Below are 22187 nucleotides of genomic sequence, written 5' to 3' on the forward strand. Positions count from 1 at the left end.
CAGTGCTGATTTTTCTTAAAAAAAAAAAAAAAACTTTTAAAATTTATTTGGCTCCGCAGGGTCTTAAGTTTTGGCACGCAGGATCTTCAATATTTGTTGTGGAATGGGAGCTCTTAGTTGCTACATGTGGGATCTAGTTCCCTGACCAGGGATCGAACCTGGGCCCCCTGCACTGGGAGCTCAGGGACTTAGCCACTGGACCACCAGGGAAGTCCCAGTGCTGATTTTTCTCTCTGCTTTTCTTTCCTTCCCTGCTGTTCCAAATCTCGGTTCCACTGCAGGGACAGCTTCCTATATACCTCTCGTTCATGTACCCGCACCTCCAAACACAGACACTCACTCCCACCCACACATTTACACATCTGCACAAACACACACCTTCCCCCAGCCCTCTATCTCATTTGCTGTCTTCCTTAGGTATCAAATATTAGGACAGAAATTTGGTTGAACCCAGGTCTCCCGCATTGCAGGTGGATTCTTTACCAGCTGAGCCACAAGGGAAGCCCAGGAATACTGGAGTAGGTAGCCTATCCCTTCTCCAGTGGATCTTCCCGACCCAGGTATTGAAACACGGTCTCCTGCATTGCAGGCAGATTTCTTACCAAATGAGCTATCAGGGACATTGGGTTAGTAGGCTCGAAAAAGTATGAAGCCACAGTGCTTCTGAAAACAAAATTATTCAATAGAAAAAGGCTGTAAATCAGATTTTTTTAAAAAGTAATATCCTACTGATTGGTGGACTCGTCACAGATTGTTTTTCTATTTTGCTGCTTCATCCTCTGTGCTTTTCTAGTTTTTAACAATGAGTAGTTATTGCTTTTATAATTTAAAAATATCCACCAGAAGTAATGCTCAAGAGGTCACTTGGATATTGCCTCTGAAATGGTTCACCAGCAAAATAAATCTGGACCGAAAACTAAAGAAAACCTTTTCCTAAAGTTCAAACCATATATTCCATGACTTGGAAGCCCAGAGGTGGAGAAGAAAAGGCTTTTCTTGGCAAAGGAGAGCTGAGTGGGTTAAAGGTTCCACAACCCGAGTCCTGCCTTTTCTCACCATCTTTATCCCTCCGTGTGTCTTTGGCACTTAGCTCTCAGCCCCACCCCTGGGCAGGGTCTTCTCCACCCTCCCTGAGCAAGTTAATCCTAGCATGGGCGCTGCCCACAGGCCCTTGTCCTAGCCTCCCTCCCCTGTAATTAGCATGTATGCACTAGCTCCTCCAAGAGTTGAAAGGATTAACCTGCTTGCCTCTGGTAAAGTCGGGCCAGGTACTGTGTTGCCTGCCATGGTGCTTCATGTGGCATGGGGTTCACCAGACAGCCCAAGGACCACTGGGTGGATGGAGCTCAGAAGAGTTGGAAGCATCTCCAAGCTAAATTTCCTTAGCTGTAAAGTGACCGTTTCCACAGGGGGATTGGCAGAATTAAATGCAGGGGCACCGCACCTAATGGGACACAAGAACTCAAGGTAAACGGAGTTGAAATACACCATTTCGGGTATACGCCTCAACCCAGAAGAAGTTTTTGTCCTAAGAATCTTGACTTTCCCATCTATTCTTATGCCCCTATTATGTCATAGTTGTACCAACAGTTTGAAAGTAACCTCTGAAGTCTTGGGGTGTTTTGGTTTGGTTCGGTTCGGTTTGGTTTGGTTCAGTTTCCCTGAGCTTCAACTTTTTCTCAACTGTTAAGTAAATGATAGCTTCCCCACAAAGCTGGGTAATAATCAAGCTTTCTTGAGATAGCATGTAACACTAGCAAAGTCTTAATTGAACTATATAAAAACTGTGCATTTCCCAAGGGATGTTGTTCATTTGTTGTCTTCTTGCTTGTTTTAGGGTTTGTTTTGTTTTTTTTTTTAATTAGAAATGAAAAGGAGGTACTATTTAGTGGTCAAGTACACGGGCTTTAGAATGAGACCTAGGCTGAAGCCTGAGCCAAGTGATGGCCATTCTGGGTTCAGTGTTCTCATCTGTGAAATGGGAATAATATGGTCACCTTATAGGATCATTGTAAGAATGAAATGAAATAAAGCCCATAAAGCAGGCAACTTTCTTTGGCATGTAATAATATTCAATCAACAGTAACCAGCATTAGAGCAGGTGTCCTCATAGGCTTGAATGTGACCATCATCTGCCCATTCCTCCCCTCCACCCCAGGGGCAGCGTGGTGGGTTTACTGCCAACTTTCTGTCTAGCCAACTGTGCATCCTTGAGTCATTTCTCCATTTGTAAAATGGGAGGTTGATCTAGGTCATGCTGGTGATCCTTCACCTCTAAAAATGTGGCTGGCTATTTAAGAAAACATGCTGTGACAGTTCAGGGTGACAGAATGACCAACTTGAGATTATTTCAAATTAACGACATTGACTTGCTCCTCTTTAGTCTCTCTTTGCACTGGCTCCCAATTCAGCAGTTCATTAAACTACCTCGGGGAGCGTTTTAAGAGCTGCAGATGCTTGGGGTCTAAACCCTGAGCAATAATTGCATCAGAATATCTGGCACTAGGCATCTATATTTTTTAAAAGGTCCCTAGGTGATTCCACTGTGGAACCAGGGTTAAGAAGCATTGCTCTATACACATGACATAGTCAAAAACAAGGGAAAGGAGGCAGGACCTGGATAAGCTGCAAGCTGCCTCTGTGAGGAGATGTGATCTCAGAGGTAGTGTTTTGATTTTCTCACTTCTAAATTTGCTCTTTTCCTAAACATCGCTGAGAGCATAGCCTGACATCAGTCCCCATCGCCCTCCAAACCAAACCCAAACTCCTTGACCTGCTTACACAGCTCTTCGTGGTCTGACTTCTGCTACCCGTCTCATTTTTCAGTTGGCCTGTCTCTATGCCCTAGTGGAGAGTAATCATATGGCAGTGGTTTTTTTTTTTCCAGCTTCAAGCCTTTGTATCTTCCCTACACCTGTCTTTTCTTATCTAACCATAGTTCCCACCTCTATACCAGCTTCTGCTTTTCATTCAGGCTCTCCTGTGACCTTTCTTTTTCTTCCCTGAGTACTCCCACAGCCCACTCTGCATACCCACTGCACACTCAGTCACACCGCTTAATCTGCATTCCCAGCCCCACAGACTGTTAAATTCCATGAAAGTCAAGAGTGTGGTTTATTCACCACTGCATTCCCTATATTTCACATGATCAGGTTGAGTGAGTATTGGTGGAAAGAATGAACAAATAACTGAGTGACTATACAATTTAAAAAAAAAAAAGGGAAGAGAAATTCTTTTTTTTTTTGACCGTGTGGCATGGCATATGGGATGTATAGTTTCTTAACCAAGGATTGAACCCATGCTGCCTACAGTGGAAGTGGGAAGTCTTAACCTACTGTACCTCCAGGGAATTCCCAGGAAAGCAAAATTCTTAAGGAACTGAGTCACAGTTAAATTAGAGAACCTAAGTCCTATAAATGATTGAATATACAAGAAAAAATAAATTCTTAATGACTAATATTCACACTAAGCCAGGTCTCTTTCATTTAAGAGCATTCTTTAATGCCAGGGAGAGGGGGAGCCACAGTGAGAAAGCAGACTAACTTTGCACCAAGAGGGACGTAATTTCCTTAGTGGTTGGGCTGCATTATTTGTGGCATAGAGTAATCAACAGACTTCTAACTCTAATAAAGAGGAGCACATTTGAATGTCTATTAATGCATATTTTATTGAACCTTTATAATCCTCTACTCCTTGCAGCCTGCAACCTCTGTCCATGGAATTCTCCAGACTAGTATACTGGAGTGGGTTGCTATTTCCTCCTCCAGGAGATCTTCCTGACCCAGGAATCGAACTGGGGCCTCCTGCATTGCAGGCAGATTCTTTACCATCTGAGCCACCAGGGAAGCCCAGTCCTCTAGTTAATGAATTATTTGCACATAAAAATGATAGGATGCTTACAATTTACCTTAAAAATCCCAGAGCGGGGAGAGGGATGCAGAGAGGTACAGGTTAAGTAAGACTGAACAAGAGTTGATAGCTTTAGAAGCTGGATGGACACATGGGAGTTCATTATCCTATTTTCCCTGCTTTGGCAAACAGCTTGAAACTGTCCAAAATAGAATGTTAAAAAATAAATGTCAAAAGAATAAAATTGTGGGAGGAAGTTTTTCTCAGTACTGCCACTTGGTTCACTGAGTGGTGCTTTGTTTTTTTTTTTAAGGCAGTCAGTCATACATCATCTGGAGTCAGCCAGGTCTTGGTCAGTTGAAAAACAGGAATGTTCTCCAAGGTTAGTAAACTGTAATCAGGTCCACATAGTTTTCAGGCACCAGAGTTTACAAGTCACAACAGTTGATTTGTAACTCCATTCATGTGTCCACAAGAAATATAGCCTGTGTCGATGTCCCCCTCTATTTGCTTAGCCAAACAATCCTTTTCCACAGCACATTCAACCTCGAAACCGACCCAGGACCCCAGTTTACGATCGCTGTCACCTTCCGCATTGTTTTCACAAATTCAAAACCTTCCTCCTTTTAAAGGTAGCAAAAATCAGCCCAGTGTCCCCTTTTATTACTTGTAACATTTGTTGACTCAAACGCAGGGACTCTTTCTTTTCCGAGGGGCCTTTCACTGCAGCTAGGAATGTGCATGCATCGACGAGGCCACGGGCTCTTCCTTCCGAGCCTGCCCTCCCCCGCCTCTCGGCTCGCGCGTCAACCATGCTGCTTCCGCCTTGGTGCAGGAGGCGGGGAGGCTTTTCCCACCAATTTCAGGCCACGCCCTCCCCGCCTTCGGGTCTGCAGAGTGTGCCCTCCCTCGCCTGGAGCAAGCTGGAAGCGAAGGTTCCGGGCCGTGCAGGTTCCGGGCCTTGCTGACCCACACTCGAGACAGCTCCATGGTGGGGTTTCTACTCTGCCGAGTAGAATCCTGTCCTTCCTCCCAGCTTCTCTTCTCCCACTGCGTCGCCCAGGGGCCAAGCCACCTTCCTGCCCCTTGCTGAGTCTCCTTTCAGACGTCCCTCCTCTTGCCTTTGCATCTTTTGCTATTTCAGCTAAATCAGATGTAAAGGTGCTTCTTACTGCAGCTGTGCAGTTTCTTGTTATCTGCTGGTGGTGAGGTTTTTGTTTTGATAGTATCCTAAGAACTGCTTAACATGACACTTTTCTGCTTTCTCGGAAAGGTCTGTAACAATACACCTCAGCCACGATGGTTCCTTTTAGTCCTTTAAACCCTGCACCCTAAACTGCCCTCAGGCTTCAAAGAGCTGTTTTCCTAGAAAATTTTATTTGCTATTTTGGGGTACCTTCTTTTGCTGTCTTTTTGAGCATGCCATGACCCCTTTTGATTTTTTCATCAACCCGGAGAAAAGGGGTAATTTTATAAAAGAATGGAGATGTAGAAAAGTTGATTCGCTTAGATTACAGCTGGTAACTGGCCAAGTCTCATTCCTCTCCTCGTTCAGTCATCCTTTACTCATTCACTCCGTGAAGATTTATTTGATCACTTTCTGTGCTGGCTCACTTCCAAGCCTAGATTTTGAAAATGAGCTTTTAAAAATTAAAAGCTTGGGGTTCATTTAAGAATAAAATATTTACTTTTCATCTCATTAGTAAAGTGACTTGTAATCATCGATGTTAATTTATCTCAGGCCACAAAAATAATCAGTGTACACGTTTGGATTTCATTATAAAACTCTTGCCAAACAAATATAAGATAGACACGAAATCTCTAGACCTAAAGTGTTCATTCAGTAGTGGTAATTCTTTTCATTCCAATCATTGTAGGGAGGCCCCTTTAAGATCAAACAGACTGTACCCAACTCCCCCAGTGCTACTTAACTAGTTGGGCAAGTTACTCATCATTTTGAGCCTATTTCTTCATCTTTAAAAGGAGGATAATGGATTTGTTACATAAAGTGCTTAGATGAGTGCAAGGTATATAGAAAGCAGTTAATAAATATCGCTCCCTTTTCTTCCACTATCAACCGCAAATTTATCAGTAACAGTGAAGAGTAGAATGTTTTAATAACAGGCAAACAAGTCTCATTCTTTTCCATCCTGCACCAGACTGTCCTGGAAACACTATAAATAAGTGACTAAGGGTGTTTTAGTTTTACTGCCTCTTCTTTACATAGTCTACCATTTGATTGATGTGTTAATGAGAAATGAATGACAAGGTAACATGCAAGGTAGAATCCTTGGATGATTGTAATCTACACCCTACATGATCACCCTCAATTCATGGAAAGGTGGATGAAAACAGTACTTGAGAAAAATATATTGAGTTTTAAAGATACGATCTGACTAATTAGTTGCTTTCTTCTTTGCACCTACTACCTTCAGGTAGGATAGTTTTCTAATTATCTTTAAAAGATTGTTATTGAAGCACATTCACAAGTCATTCTTTCTTGGGAGAGAGGGGGGCAGCTTTCCTGTTTGTTAGTTTGTTTGCTGTATTTTAAGAGGGATGGAATTATTAATTTAGCATTACATCTGTCCCATTTCAAAAATAAGACTAGGAAATGTATGATTTCAAAATCATCTTCAAAATCATCATCAGAGCAATAAAATGGTGTTCCAAATCAGAGAGAGACTTGTTATGAGTTCCATAAAAATCTTTTCTTTAAAAATGGAACCATTCTCCTACCTACACTTTTAATGAAAGTCAGATGTACCTCTTGGCAAAGGAAGAGATTGCAAGTGTGTAAATTCTATTTTCTGATACAGGATATTTATTTTTCATTAGCCAACCCTCTAGTTCATAGTATAGCTGTGGCCACTTTCTATTAACTGAGTGTATACTAAAGTATATAGGTTTAGCCTGCCTTAAAGAGGTGAATGATATTGGATACAAAATGCTTTAACTATAGCACACTTTTCAAATGTTAACTGTAAACAGGAAATACATATTATGGATTCCTGTTTTTAAAAATTACCCATTGCCACTTATGTTCCAGAACTAGGTCATATTTTTTGGGTGGTCAGATGTTTATATTTTATAATGATTCCTGGCTGTTACAAATGATTTTTGCTGAGACCTAGGAAACTAGACTGCATATTGTTAATGAAAAACATATTCTCTTAGATGAGTGATATACTCAGTGATTCATTTTTATAATTAAATGTAGATGTTAGCATATAGACATTGCTTTACTTTTAGAAAATATGGGACTTATGGGTAGGGCAAGCTCAGAAAACAGATTTCTTAAAAACAAAGATGCTTTTTTTTTTGTAGACTCTGTTTAAAAGACACTTGGGAGCAATCACGCTTTTTTTTTTTAATGGCAGAGAAGGTTGTTTTAAGTAACACAGAGGGAAAGACATGATCTTCCATTACAGTGACAGCACTTAGCCATAATCACCATGTCAGGAACATCTTCTTTACAGGTAAAAGACATTGAATAATAGAATTTACTTGAGAAAGCCTGCGACTATTTTGAATTGTCTGGTCTTGAGATATCTATCAAGCAGGGGCCAGTACTTCTCAGGGAACCATGACCACTTAGTGGGTGATTTTTCCCTGACTGCCATCCTCAGAAGTGCTGCCTTTGACGGTGACACAGAACAGTAGCTTTCAGTCTTAGTGGCCGAGCGATTGATTCTAATTGTCTTCACTGTTCCCTCTTTCCTATCACAGAATCGGAAGACTTTTTGATGGTACAGAGCCCATTGTTTTGGACAGTCTCAAACAGCACTATTTCATTGACAGAGATGGACAGATGTTCAGATATATCTTGAATTTTCTACGAACATCAAAACTCCTCATTCCTGATGATTTCAAGGTGAGGGATTCATATTAAATTAACAACAGCGTAAATATGTGCTTTTTTTTTTTAATGTGCTCCCAAAAATATTTCTAGCTCTACATTTTTAACATACACCAACTTTAATGGCATCAGAGGTTTCTGACATGGTTATTCTGTCTTTGTGAAATAAAGTATATGGTCATTGACGTTTATGGCCAAAAGAAGGTGGCCTTTATGTGAAGAATAGAATTACAATTCATTTTAATACATTGAAAATGAATTGATTATATTCAGAGCTTATCTCTGATAAGTCTTAGGTAGAGAACAAAAGGAAACCTCTCTAGCTTAATAAAGACTTTTTCTCCCAGAAATTTAAAGCAAGCATTATGCTTTCCAGTAAAATTTTAGAGTCGTTCCCTTTCAAAATTACTAACAAGTGTTAGACTTAGTCCTACAAGGTGCTGGAAACTCTAAGCAGTGAAATTAGACAACAAAAAGAAATAGAAAGGGTTAATATTAGAAGGGAATATATAAAATGTTATCTTTTCAGCTCCTTAATACTTCTCTGAATAGAAGATTCTAAAGAATCAACTAAATATCATTAAAACTAATATAGAACTCATTAAAGCATCCATATTCAAGGTCCCAATATACTGCAATTAATAGCTTACTGATAGAGTACCAAAGTCAATCATAAAAAATATTATAGGAAAATATAACACTTACAATAACAACAAAAATTATAACACCCAGGAATAAACTTAAGAAATATGCAAAATCTCATTAAGAAAACTATAAATCGCTGCATGCAAGTTTAAAACAAGAACTGAATAAATGAAGGGACATTTGTGTTCTTGGATGGGGAGCCTCAATATTGTTGAGATGTCAGCTATGCTCAGACTCTCTTATACATTCAGTGCAAACCCCTTTAAGTCACAGATTTTTTTCAATGTAATTTGACCCATTTATAAAATTTGTATAGAAGACAAAAAAGGCTTGAGAATAGCTTAAAAAGTGATATTATACAGCAGAAACCAACACAACATTTTAAAGCAGCTATTCTCCAATTTAAAAAAAAGAATAGCTAAAAAACATTTGATAGTGATAGAAATGGTGGGCAATGGTGGATGTGTCATATCAGACATCACAACATGCTGCAATGCTACACAGTGATAAGAAAGTATGACCCTAATAGATGCTAAAATACACACACAGATCAGTGTGTGTGTAGAAAAACAGGATTAGGAGAGAGAGGTGTGTGTATGTTGGAACTTGATATATTATCAATGTGGTATTTCAAATTAGTAGGAAAAGAAAAGAATAGTCAGTAACTGGCACTGAGACAGCTAAAACCAAGACCTTTGGAAAAAATGCAAAGCCAGAGCCCTGTCTGTATCATAAGTTCATAAAAATTCCAGGGATAAACATAAAAAGTAAAGCTATAGAAGTATTAGAAGAAAATAAAAAGAAATTCCACAAAAGTATAATTGTTAGGCAGAGAAGACCTAGTTGAGCAAAACTTAACTACCCAGAAGGCATCCTTAAAAAAAGGAAAAAAATTGCTAAATTAAAGACACTATATACAAATAAAACACAAGTGTCAGATGAGGAGAAATATTTACAAAGAAAAATTAATATCCATCATAAAAGAGCTCCTAAACATCATTCTGGCCACCTGATGTGAAGAACTGACTCATTGGAGAAGACCCTGATGCTGGGAAAGATTGAAGGCAGGAGAAGGGGACGACAGAGGATGGGATGGTTGGATGGCATCACCAACTCAAAAGACATGAGTTTGAGCCATCTCTGGGAGTTGGTGATGTACAGGGAGTCCTGTAGTCCATGGGGTCACAAAGAGTCAGACACGATTGAGCAAGTGAACTGAACTGAGACATCTACAAGAAACATGGAAACAACACAATGGAAAACATTTAAAAATATAAACAAGTTTCTCAAAAGAATAGAATTTGCCACTAAATGTTTGAAAATATATTCAATCTCTTTAGTATCGAAGAAGCAGAACTTAAATATGCAAATCTGGCAAAACTTTATATCAGGTTGGCAAAATTTAAAACATTGGTAATATGTAGTATTGAGGAACAGTGTGGTTGGGAGTGAAAACTATTAAATATTTTTGGAAGACTAGTGGTAGTGCTGTGTGCTTAGTCACTCAGTCTTATCTGACTTTTACAACCCCATGGACGGTAGCCTGCCAAGTTCCTCTGTTCATGGTGATTCTCCAGGCAAGAATACTGGAGTGGGTTGCCATGCCCTCTTCCAGGAGAATATTCCCAATGCAGAGATCAAACCCAGGTCTGTCTCATTGCAGGTAGATTCTTGTAATCCAGGGAAGCCCAAGATAAAGTATTGAGGAACAGTGTGGTTGGGAGTGAAAACTATTAAATATTTTTGGAGGACAATTTAGTGCTAGTTTCAAATTTTTTTAAATTATAGCAATTTCATGTCTATTCATTTCTAGAAGTAACACATAAATATTCAGATATATGTACTTAGAATGTTTAATAATTCCATGTCTATTCATTTATTTCTAGAAATAACATATAAATATTCAAAGATACATGTACATAGAATGTTTACTGTAGTTATACTTGTTATAGCAAAACTGGACACAATTAAAAATGTTTAACAATGGCAGATGGTTACAAAATATAGAATATTCATACTATGGATTAGTTGATGTGTGGGGAAAAAAACAAGATTTTATTCAATGAAAACATTAAGTAGTAGAATATGTGTATTATGTTTCTATTCATGTAAAAATTATGCATATATATGTGTAAATAGATAGAGAAAGATCTAGAAGTGCCAAGTCATGTCCAACTCTCTGCAGCCCCATGGACTGTAGCCCTCCAGGCTCCTCTGTTCATGGGATTCTTCAGGCAAGAATACTGGAGTGGATTGCCATTTCCTCCTCAGGGCATCTTTCTGATCCAGGGATCGAACCTGGGTCTCTTTCATCTCCTGCACTGGCAGGCAGGTTCTTTACCACTGCACCAAGAGAAGAATAGATCTTAAAATTAACAGGGATCCAAAGGGCGTCTCATCCACCCTCTGCCTCAGGACTTTGAACAGTGGGGCCTGTGCCAAGCGTGATTAGCCATATGGAGAAGAGTATAGAAGAGTCGTGTCATGTACACATGTCGCTTCCATGAGAACAATATACACTTGGCAGAAAACTAAGAGTAATAACTGCAGTGAGCGTGTGGAGCTCTTTGCAGCCCTGGAATGAGTTGGAGGCATTCTCCTGGCTCTGCTGCTCCTCAGCCAATGGCAGTTACTGGGGAACCTTCCAGAGCCGGCCTCTCTTGGTGCTGAGCCCAATTCCAGCGTTTACAGATGTGGGAAGCTGGTTTGTGCAACGTTGCTTCTAAATGAAAGTTGGCAGCTTTATCAGTGATGGTCTCTTCCAACTCAGAAAGGAAACTGTATTGCGGGTCTCTAATATGGCGCCTTCCTAGGCGTTTTTCAAGGGTGCTCTTCACTGTATACATGCTTCTCTCCGCGTGCCCTTTCCTCCCAGCCCGTGAGTGTTCTTTTTTTGGGGGGGGGTTGGCCATGAGTCCTGTGGGATCTTACCTCCCCAACCAGAGATCGAACCCACAGACCCTGCATTGGAAGGTGAAGTCTTAACCACTGGACCACTAGGGAGGTCCCCAGAGGGCAAGTCTTCTGTCTCCAGCCCTCAGCCTAGAGCTGGGGACGCCCCTGCTCAGACCGAGCAGAGCCAGCCGGTGGATGGTAGACAGCAGGCCCCACGCTTCCGGGCCCACTGGCTGCAGAGTTGAGCATCGCCACCCGCTTGCCACACCAGCTGCCACGGAAGAAGGTGAAAGAAAGAGGAAGAAGGTGAGGGCTGCTGCTAGAAAGCAAGCAGAGGCCCCCCGTGGAGATGCACAGAAGTGTAGGGAGGAGTGGGGGAGGGGAGGTCGGGGGCTTTGGGTGTGACCCCAGCCTCTCTGCAGACGCAGAGCCCCGGGTGGCAGGTGTTAGGGCCGGTAGAGCAGGTCGGGCCAGTAGAGAAAGGACGCCAAGTGTGATACCTCAGCATCCATCAGACCAAAGGTGCCTTACTCTCTGATGTTTTCCTAGAAGGAAGGCCCTGGGACTTGGGAATGGGGTGGAGGAGAAATGTCACCTTTATTTCTATTTTAAGGTGATTGCAGTTCCACTCAGAACCTTTACCTGGATCGTTCATGGCCTCCTTAACCTGAGTGGCCCATCCAGGAGCTGGCCATGCCCGCCTCCTTATCCCCACTACCAAATCAGCTCCTCTTCCTTTGTGTCCTATCTCAGGAAAATGCCAGAATCCACCTTTCTGCTCCAGTCCCGCCCCTCCCACCATCCATTCATCCATCGGCCCATAGAAGGCTCCAGATACTTCTGGAATCAATCCACACCTCTTATCCCCCCTCCCTGGTCCAAGGTCCGGCAGCTCTCAGATGACTCATCACTGGTCTCTTCCACCCTTACTCCTTCTCCTCCACTCTCTGTGTTGAAACCAGGAGACACTTCTTTTCATTAAACTTTCTGGGGTCATTGTAGATTCTCATGCAGTTGTCAGAAGCAGTAGAGTGATCCCAGGTCACCCTGGTGTAACTTCTTGTTGAATCATACCACAGCCTCACAATGGGATGTCGACCCTGATTTGGTCGAGGTCAAAACACTTCCGTCATGGCCAGGTCCCCTCCTGTTGCCCTTCTATAGTCATGCCTTCATCCCTGTTCCTTCCCTATATCTCCAACCCCATCTCTCACCTAGGGACACTTATAAAAAACAAACCGTATTGTGACTCACTCTGTAGGGGCGTCCCGTTCATTGCTCTTGGAGCAAAGCAGCACATCCCTGTCGGAGCCGACGAGGCCCCTGCCCATCTGGCTCTCACACCTCTGCCCCACCATCTTCTTGTCCCCTTCAGAGCAGGCCGCTCCATCTGTCTGATGCGTCTTCCCTGACCTTGATGTATCACTTCTGATTCTTTAGTCCCTAAGTCTTGTCTGACTCTTTTGTGACCCCATGGACTGCAGCCCGCCAGGCTCCTCTGTCCATGGGATTGCCCAGGCAAGAATACTGGAGCGGGTTGACGTTTCCTTCTCCAGGGGATTTTCCCGACCCAGGGATCAAACCCACATCTCTTGCTTGGCAGGTGGACTCTATCACTGAGCCACCTAGGAAGCCCTATTTATCACTTGAAGTGAAGTCGCTCAGTTGTGTCCGACTCTATCAGGCTCCTCTGTCCATGGGATTTTTCAGCAAGAGTACTGGAGTGGGTTGCCATTTCCTTCTCCAGGGGATCTTCCCGACCCAGGGATTGAACCTGGGTCTCCTGCACTGTAGGCAGAGGCATTTACAGTCTGAGTAAGCCTGTGCCTGGTCTAGCTTAGATTTGCCTGTATCCCCGATTTTCCATGGTCACGCACAGTGTATTTGTAATTATTGTTCTCTGTTGTTTAGCACTATATACCCAGCTGTACGGGCTTCCCAGGCGGTGCTAGTGGTAAAGAACTCACCTGCCAGTGCAGGAGACTTCAGAGATGTGAGTGCTGTGGCAGTCACCTTGTGACCCTGAGGTGACATGCAGGAGGCCAGAACGTCAACACTGAAGATGACAAAACAAAAAGACAGCGTCCTGTCCTTGGTAACATCACTAGGCAATAGCCAGGGACCTCTGACTTCTCATGCGAGAAAAACAAATCTCCATTAGTTTGAGGTGCTGTTGACTGGCTGTTTCAACACTTGTGGCTGATATTTAATATGACAGTTGTGTGCATGCTCCGTCACTTCAGTCGTGTTCGACTCTTTGTGACTCTATAGGCTGCAGCCCACCAGGCTCCTCTGTCCATGGGATTTCCCAGGCAAGCCAGTGTGCCTCGGGTTGGCTAGGCCCTCATGCCACAACTTCTGAGCCCAGTCACCTCAACCAGAGATCTGTGTGCTGCAATTAAGACCCAATGCAGCCAAAAATAAAATAAATAAAATTATTTTAAAACCTTATAGGACTAAACGGAAAACATAAAGCATGTACATATGTAACATCACCCTAAGCTACTTGTGTGGCTAATATATTAATTTATAATTTCCATGATTAAAAGAGATACAGATGCCAGGGAATATAAAGCAATGTATGGTGGATCACAGTGAGAACCTGGTAATAGCCATTAGTTTCTAGTTGCATTCTGTTCCAGAAACAGAGTTAGGCATTTTAAACACATTTAAATGTTGCAGGCATTATTTTTCGTCCAAGAACATTCAAGTTTGATGGACAGAAAGACTGCATGAGAGTTAAGCTATGACCTATTCCAGAGGACAGTCCTGTGAGGACTCAACCAGTCACCCCCTTGGTGAGGATGGGATGGGTGCTTCTCTGCACCTTGGTGCTCCCTTGGGATTCCAGAGCTTTAGAAGACCTGCGGTTCATCAAGGCTAAGCACAGAACACACCCTTTAATTGCCTTCGGATTCAATTGTAGCCCATGCTCGGGGGAAGACAAAAAGCACTTCAGATGAACCTCATGTGTCCCAGAGCTCTGAAATGTTTCCCGTGGGACCTCTGGGTGACAGGCTGTAAAATACAGGGAGCCGGGAACCTGGTGGAGCAGCGGGAGATGGGGAGCTGTACTGGCTGATGATGGGAGATCGTGCGAGTCACAAGCGCGGGAGCCCGCAGCCGGGCTCAGCCTGCCTCTTCCTGAGCAGTACAGTAGTGCCTTCTTCCTCGGCAGAGTTTATTTCCTGACCTTGGGAAAGGGACACGGCATCCGGCATGTGGAGAGCATCTCTCTTCCTGGTTTTGCAGGGAACACATTCCTTGATTACCTGCCCTCCGTCTCCAGCTGTTTGATGCTGGGTTGAGCACATGCCTGCGATCTCGCAATCTTAGCATCCTCCGCCCTTGAAAATCTCATTCTGCAAATGTGCTGTCTGAGCCAGATACCCATTTAACAATTTAGATAATTTCATACTTCAGAACACCACTTAAGTGGCAGCTGTTTGTGCCCTGCTCCCACTGAAAGATGTTGGAATCTCTCCTCTAGATAAGTGATTGTAGAACTCTCTGCTGGTTTTATTGTGGAGAAGACTGTGTGTTCATCTTCCCTTCATTTCCCTCCCCACCTCCATTACATTGACTCATTCATCGTTGCTGTCTTTTCTGCTCACACCCATGCATACATAGGTGTGTGTGGGTGCACACATGCATATACACACATGCATGCATGTGCATAAGCAGACACTTGTGATTCCCACTTCATCGGGAGTCCAGAGCTTTAGTTCCTTTTTTTAATGGAAAACCACAAAATTACCCCTCTTCTAGGCTTCTATTTTGAACATCTTTGGTAAGTGTCCGCCATGTTCCTGACATCTCTTGTGGTATCTGATGAATGTCTAGCCTTCTTAGATAAAGAAAAATTTGCCTGCAGATAGTCCCCAACTTGCCTCTTCCTGGCTTAAGTTCAAAAGTCTATTAGTTCTTTCTAATAGCTTTTTAATATTATAAAAAAGAAAATGTACATTATAGACAATTTGAAAATATAGATATGCAAAAAAAAACGTTTAAACAGTATATCCCACTCAGAGATTGCTGATGTTACTGATAAAACCTGAGTGCATAGACTTCTGGGTCTTTTTCTATGCTTATTTCAGACAATATCTCTATCTTTCCATTTTAATAAATTTTATTTCCTCTCATTTTGCAACCATATTCACATTTCCATGGTAGACCCCAAAAATGTCCTTTCTATTTGGTTCTCCTGAGTTGATATCTCATCCAAGACTTCACTAAATCTAATTATGTCTGTACCTTTTTATTATCTCATATACCATTTGGGGGGCTTCCCTGGTGGCTCATCAGTAAAGAATCTGCCTGCCAAGCAGGATACACGGGTTCAGTCCCTAGATCAGGAAGATCCCCTGAGGAGGAAATGGCAACCCACTGCAGTATTCTTGCCTGGAGAATCCCATGGACAGAGGAGCCTGATGGGCTACAGTCCACAGGTTGCCGAGTCGGACGCAAATAAGCTATTGAGCATGAATATAGTTCCATTTTTATATGATGCTAACTTTCTAAAGAGACCAGCCAGTTGCCCTATGGAATGTCCCACCATCTGAATTTGCTTGGTTCCCTGATTATGGGAGCTCATTACTCTAGCCTCTCATTTCTCATAAACTGCAACTATATCTAAAGACTTGATAGGTTTAAGTGTACACTTTAGGCTTTCTTTTGGAAAGTTAGAGTTGAGAGTGGAGACAGTGGCTGGGAGAGAAGGGACTTTGCCACGGCCTGTGTTTCCTGTAGTGGCCATCATTTAAATCGTAGGCTGGGCGTCCTTGCCCCAGGAAAACAAGAGTGGTCAGGAGGAGCCAGGAGCCAATGGCACTGAACAGGGAGGAAGCCTCCTGTCAAGAAGTCCCAAGTGGTAGCAAGGGAAATCGAGTAAGTGGGCCAGCCTTTCCAGGCTTGAAGGAAAAGAAAGGCGTATGAGGGTGGGGAGGGGAATATGCGAGGCACAGAGGGGTTTTTAGGGCAGTGAAACCACCTTGTATGATATTATAATGGTGGATACATGTCATCAGACATTTGTTCAAATTCACACAATGGCCAATGGCAAGAGTGAACCCTAATGAGGACTTTGAGTGGGTATGGTGGGTCAGTGTAGGTTCATAGATTGTGATACATGGTCCCCTCGTGAGGGATGTCGAAGTTGGGGGAGGCTGTTCATGTGTAGGGTTAAGGGGATATACAGGGAACCTCTATACTTTGTGCTCAATTTTGCCCTGAACAAAACTGCTCTAAAAAATTACTATGGGAAGGAAGGGGGGCAGGGTTGCAGAGCCAGGGAAATTAAGAATTTTAGAAGTCCCAAACCTCTAACACTGAAAAAACTGTGGTGGCCCACCCTCTCAAAAATTTTTTTAAGGAAAGTTTTATGGGGATCTGTTTTTGTTTATGATAATTACTACATGAATGCTCTTGATGAAATGTAATATATAAAAAATACTTTCATTTCCCCTCATTTTCTTGGCACCTTCTCTTGGCAAGTCCGTGATACATACATGGCCTGCCATCTTGGGGAGCAAGCCGAGGGATCCCATGGCCCAGGAGCAGGATCCTGTGTCCCAAGCGTGGGTAGGAGGAGGGCTTCTTGATCTCTGTCGGGGGAGCTGGGTACATTTGCCACCAAAAAGCCTCCTCTATGCCCACGGTGCCTAGCTTGGCAGCTGCACATAGACAAGTCTTAAAATGCATGAATGAGTGGCTGAGTTGCCTTTTGAGTGGAAGGACCCGTATAACTTCAGGTACCTTAGGAGTGAAATAAGCCTTTGAACTTTTTTGTGAAATTGGAAGCTGCGTGTTGAGGCTGAGTAATGGCCCCCAAAGGCATCTGCATTCTAATCCCCAGAACCTGCAAGTGTCACCTTACATGACATAAAGAGACCATGCAGATGTGATTAAGTTTAAGAGCCGTGAGCTGGGGAGATTATCCATGATAATCCAGGCGGGCCCAGTAGAACCACAGGAGTTTTCAGAAGTGAATGAGGAAGGCAGGAGGTCAGAGTCAGAGAAGATGTGAGGAAGGAAGTGGTGTGATGGCTGGACAGGAGCCAGGGGCACGGGGCCGCCTCTGGAAACTGGAAAATATTCTTCCCTCGCCTCCAGAAGGAAGGTGGCCCTGCCAACACCCCGACTTTAGCCCCAGGAGACCCATTTCAGACTTGTGACCTCCAGAACTCTTAAGAGAATAAATCTGTGCTGTTTTCAACCACCAAATAAGTGGTAATCTCTGACAGCAGCAGTAGGAAAGCAGTACACTGCGTCTATCACTTTCCTCCCTGTAGGGAAAATGTCTTCTGAATTCAAATACTTAATCAAGAAGTAAACTTTTGAAACATGGCCTATATGCCTCTTAGAGTCTGCTCACGTTTACTTTCCTGTTCTGTGTACCTCTCTCCAGGGTCTCAGGGAAGCTTAGTGGATTCACCTATAAAATGAGACCTTGATCTTTCTGCCTCTCAAAACTATTGCAAATCTCAGAATTTTAATTTTAAAAATATGTGTTCTAGGACTTTAAAATTATTTCAGCATGAAAAAGTCTGTGAATAACCTCTCTTTTACTGGTTATGAGGCTGAGAGATATGGTTGATGCTGTCTTAATGAGAGAAGGTAACATCGGCCTGGGAGCGGAGATGGTGACGGCATCTAGAACATTCTGGACTCACTTTGCTGAAAGCAGAGGCGACGCTTTGGATTCGCTTCCTTCATAAGAGGAACTTGGGCCAAACCTGCTGTGGTTCCATAAACACCTGCCCGTCTCCAGGAGGCTGAGTCGTCCAGAGTTTGCAAAAACTGACAAAAGGAAGGCAGGCATCATCAGATAGGAACTGAGGCTTCAGGGGAAATGACTTCAAAAGAGATTGAGAGACCAAAGAGATAACCGCAAGGCCAGAAAGCCTAAAAGGAAACAGGATAATCTCTAAAAAATGTGAAATTGAGACAGTATAATTGTGTGATCACTATTGAGGAAAGAAAGGAAAGTGGTGGTGGAGGCAGGCTGTTCTGCAGGGAGTTCTCTGATGAGACAGGAGGAGGCGTTAGAAAGCAAAGAAAAGTGAAAGTGAAAGTCACTCAGTTGTGTACCACTCTTTGCAACCCCATGGACTGTAGCATTCATGGAATTCTCCAGGCCAGAATACTAGAATGGGTAGCTTTTCCCTTCTCCAGGGGATCTTTTGAACCCAGGTCTCCCACATTGCAGGCTGATTCTTTACCAACTGAGCCACAAGGGAAACCCAGGAAGCAGAGAAGGACTGATACAAAGGAGCCTGCCTAGAAAAGGATGGCCAGCATGAGCTTAGCCGTGCGGGAGATGGTAACAACAGGAGCGACCTTTTTGGTTCTAGGGCTGACGGAGGACCATTCTGGGAGGCGAGCTGGCATGGGGAGCCGATGGCTACACCAAGTGCATGTGCTCGGCCCTTCTCCAGCCTTCGCTCCCCCAGCAAGAAAGGTGGCTCCGCCCTGCAGACCAGCAGAAAGGGAAGACATGGATTCAAGGTAGTCAAGAGAGACTAAAAGAACACCCAGCAGCTTGAGGTGGTTCAAGGCTAGGCCCGTGAGATGACGTCCCGTCTGCCGTTTGACCTCCAGAGGAACCCTTTTAATCCTTCACTTGAATGACCCAAGCAGGATCCTTGAGACATCACTGAGCAGGGCCAAAAACCTGATAAGGGCCAGTGTTTCCTTAATTTTCCCAGAGCAGATAATGAGAACTGTGCGCAGCTTAGGTAGGAAGGGGCTGTCAGTCCATGGGCAGATTTCAGAATGGATTATTACACACCTGGCTTGTAAACTCAGAGAGAGAGGAAAAAAAAGGCGGTCTGCATCAGTGTGGGGGGATTTGTAACCCAAGTCCTTTAGTCTCATTACTTCGGGGTTATGGACCTACAGACAAACTTGTAGGTCTGGGCTTTGTCACAGACACAGACTCATAGATTAGCAGGGCCAGAAGCAACTTGAATGCAATTGATCCCCCTCATTTGGGGGAGCCCTACACAGTTGTGGGGAGTCTCTGGCAATATGGCGGCTGGGAGCCCCTTGCACACCTCCAGCCTTCCCCACGAAGTCCCACCCTAAGGCACAGTATTTCAACACGATGTCTAACAGATGCCACAGTTATGAGCTGGATTACAGGTTGTATATTATAACCACTTGGCATTCCGAATCCAGAGACTAAATTTATGACCCAAGAGTCAGCCTGATCAAAGGCCTGTAGGTAGCCCTGTCCTTTCAGTACTTTCAAAAATGATTCACACACAGAAACAGAACACCCAGTTCCAAATGACACCAAAAAATGAGGAGACCAAGAACGCTGGGCAAAAGAATCTGAATTTTCTCGTTACACTGGAACAAGTCCAGAACCTCCAGTATGTAATTTAAAGAGAGATAAGTAATAGAGGATATAAACTTGTTCACAAATGCTGAATGAAGGAGGCCTAGCTCCATAACAGCTGGGCGAAAAAGGTGTAGGAATTTCACTCTGAGGGAATGTGAATAGAGTAATGGGACTTTGGGGCTGCCAGGAAAGCTAATAGGACCTCATGCTGTGTGGAGGGCAGAACAATGCCTCCCAGAGGCATCCATGGGGACCTCCCAGTGGTCCAGTCTTACCGACTTCACCTTCCAACGCAGGGGGCATGGGAAGCTAAGATTGGTCGGGAAGCTGAGATTCCACATGCCCCGGGGCCAAGAAACGAAAGCATAAAACAGAAGCAGTACTGTAACAAATTCAGTAGACTTTTAAAATGGCCCACATCATAAAGTCTTTTTAAAAGATTTTTTTTTTAAAAGACATCCATGTCCTATTTCCTGGAAGCTATGAGGATGTCACCTCACATGGTAATAGAGCCTTCGCAGGTGTGATTAGATTAAGGATCTTGAGATGGGAAGATTATCTTGGATAATCCAGGTGAACACAACTACTCAAAGGTCCTGACAAGTGAAAGGAGGAGGTGAAGGGTCAGAGTAAGAGGAGGAGATGGGACAGTGGAAGCAGAGGGGGCGGTGGTGCAGGACCGGAAGCCGAGGGGTGCAGGCCGCCTCTGGAAGCCGGAAAAGCCAAGGAAATGGATTCTCCTCTAGAGCCTCCAGGATAAACACAGCTGTGGTGACCCAACTTGGACTTTTGACTTCCGGAACAGTAGGAGAATAAACAAGCGCTGCTTTAAGCTGCTAAACAGGTGGTGATTATTACCGCAGCAACCGGGAACTAACACAGACTGAATTCATGGTGGCTTCAGTCTCCAGCCAGGTCGTACGAAGGTTGTGTGATGCACTCATTAGAGCATGTCTGAAATGTTAAATTCCCTTCTGGTTTGGGTTTTAGGAAGGCTGTTGACAAGTTCAGGTACAGTTGAGCCTTGAACAATGTGGGGATTAGGAGCGCCAACCCTACATGCAGCTGGCCCTCTGTGTTTGTAATTTCGCATCCACAAATTCAACCAAACTGCAGATAATGTAGCATCACGGAATGTACTTAGTGGGACAATCCCATCTATAAGTGGGCCCCATGTAGTTCAAAGCTGTGTTGTTGAAGGGCCAGCTATAGAGGTTGAAGAACTTTGAAGTCCTAACAAATGATTAGGAGTTGAAACAATCGGGTGTTTTCAGCCTGAATAATATTAAGACATAACAGTCGTCTTCAAATGTTTGAAGGGTTAACTTGTCCAAGATGAAGATGGCTGAAACTCCAGAGGGTAGAATTAAGAACAAGTAAGTTGAAGCTAATAGGCAATTCAGGTCATTCTAACGAAGACATTTACAACAATCAGAGCTGCAAGCAAAGTGAATACTGTGAATACTGTGCCTTATTAGGTGATAAGCAGCAAACATTCAATCAGGAGTTGAGTGGTCATGACTCAGTGATATTAGAAAGGATTCCTGCACGAGGTCAAGGCTGCTCAGGAAGGCTGCTGTGAGCACCTTTAAGACTTGAAGACTTGGCCTTCCCTGGTGGCTCAGTGGTAAAGAATCTGCCTTCTAGTTCAGGAGACACAGGTTCGATCCTTGATCCGGGAAGATCTCACTTGCCACAGAGCAACAAGTTATGTGCACCACAGCTATTGGGTCTGTACTCTCGAGTCCGAGACCCACAGCTAATAAGCCCATGCACCACGACTGCTGAAGCCTTTGTACCCTAGAGCCCATGCTCTGCAGCCAGAGAAGCCACTGCAATGAGAAGCCCGTGCATCCCGCAACTAGAGAGTAGGCCCCCTGCTCGCCACCACTGCAGAAAAGCCCACACAGCAGTGAAGACCCACCACAGCCAAAAATAAGTAAAAGTATTTAAAGAAAAAAAAAAGATTTGAAGACTTGATAGCATCCTTTCACAGAAGTCCAGATTCTTTCTTGTGTTAAAATTTGTAATTAAATCTCACAGGGAAATAAAAAGCAGTAGCAGAAGTTCTCGCTTCTATCGCTTGTGTAACTAACTAACTCTCAGTAATGTTCTTAAATTTCCTTGAGAGTTGTCATCTTGATGAGTAAGTAAAGTACTAAGGTTGGTATCTCACAGTTGGTGACCTTCAAAGACGGCCAGGGCACAGGAGTGGAGACCCGGGGTGGACTGGGAGGAACCTGCAGACCCCACCCCTACCCTCAGGCTGCGCTGGGCTGAGGGGCTCGGTTCTGCCCTAAGAGTAGCCACGCCTCAGCTTGGTTCTCAACACCAAACTAAAGAGCATCTCCTGTGAGTTAGGAGGCAGAGCAGGTGAAATGAGATGATGGGAGAAAACGGTGGCTCCCGTAGTGATGGGGTTGCTAGGAGACGACGGAGTAGAGCCGCAGCCCCTTCTGCTGACCTGCGTCCGCGGTCGTGTCTTCTACCCGGCCCGAGTTTCTCTGTTCGGAAGGCAGTGACCCGGCTGGGGCTCACTTGTTCTTTTCCTGCCCCTCCAAACTGTTTTCTCTGGAAGGCTTGAATAATGTCACC

At 43.8% G+C, this 22187-nt stretch overlaps 1 protein-coding gene across 5 annotated transcripts in view; it reads left to right on the forward strand.

The window, feature by feature from the left end:
* KCTD1 (potassium channel tetramerization domain containing 1) overlaps positions 1-22187 on the forward strand; it is a 196982-nt gene that overhangs the window by 166927 nt on the left and 7868 nt on the right. For 4 of the 5 annotated variants that reach the window (XM_065932411.1, XM_065932412.1, XM_065932410.1 and 1 more), the window contains exon 3: positions 7579-7723. The exons of the other annotated variant lie outside the window; for it this stretch is intronic. In XM_065932411.1, coding sequence (XP_065788483.1) covers positions 7579-7723 — 145 coding nt within the window. The remainder of the gene's footprint in view (positions 1-7578; positions 7724-22187) is intronic. 5 annotated transcript variants of the gene reach the window in all.

This window comes from Muntiacus reevesi, chromosome 4, assembly GCF_963930625.1.
Source record: "Muntiacus reevesi chromosome 4, mMunRee1.1, whole genome shotgun sequence".
Taxonomy (NCBI): domain Eukaryota; kingdom Metazoa; phylum Chordata; class Mammalia; order Artiodactyla; family Cervidae; genus Muntiacus; species Muntiacus reevesi.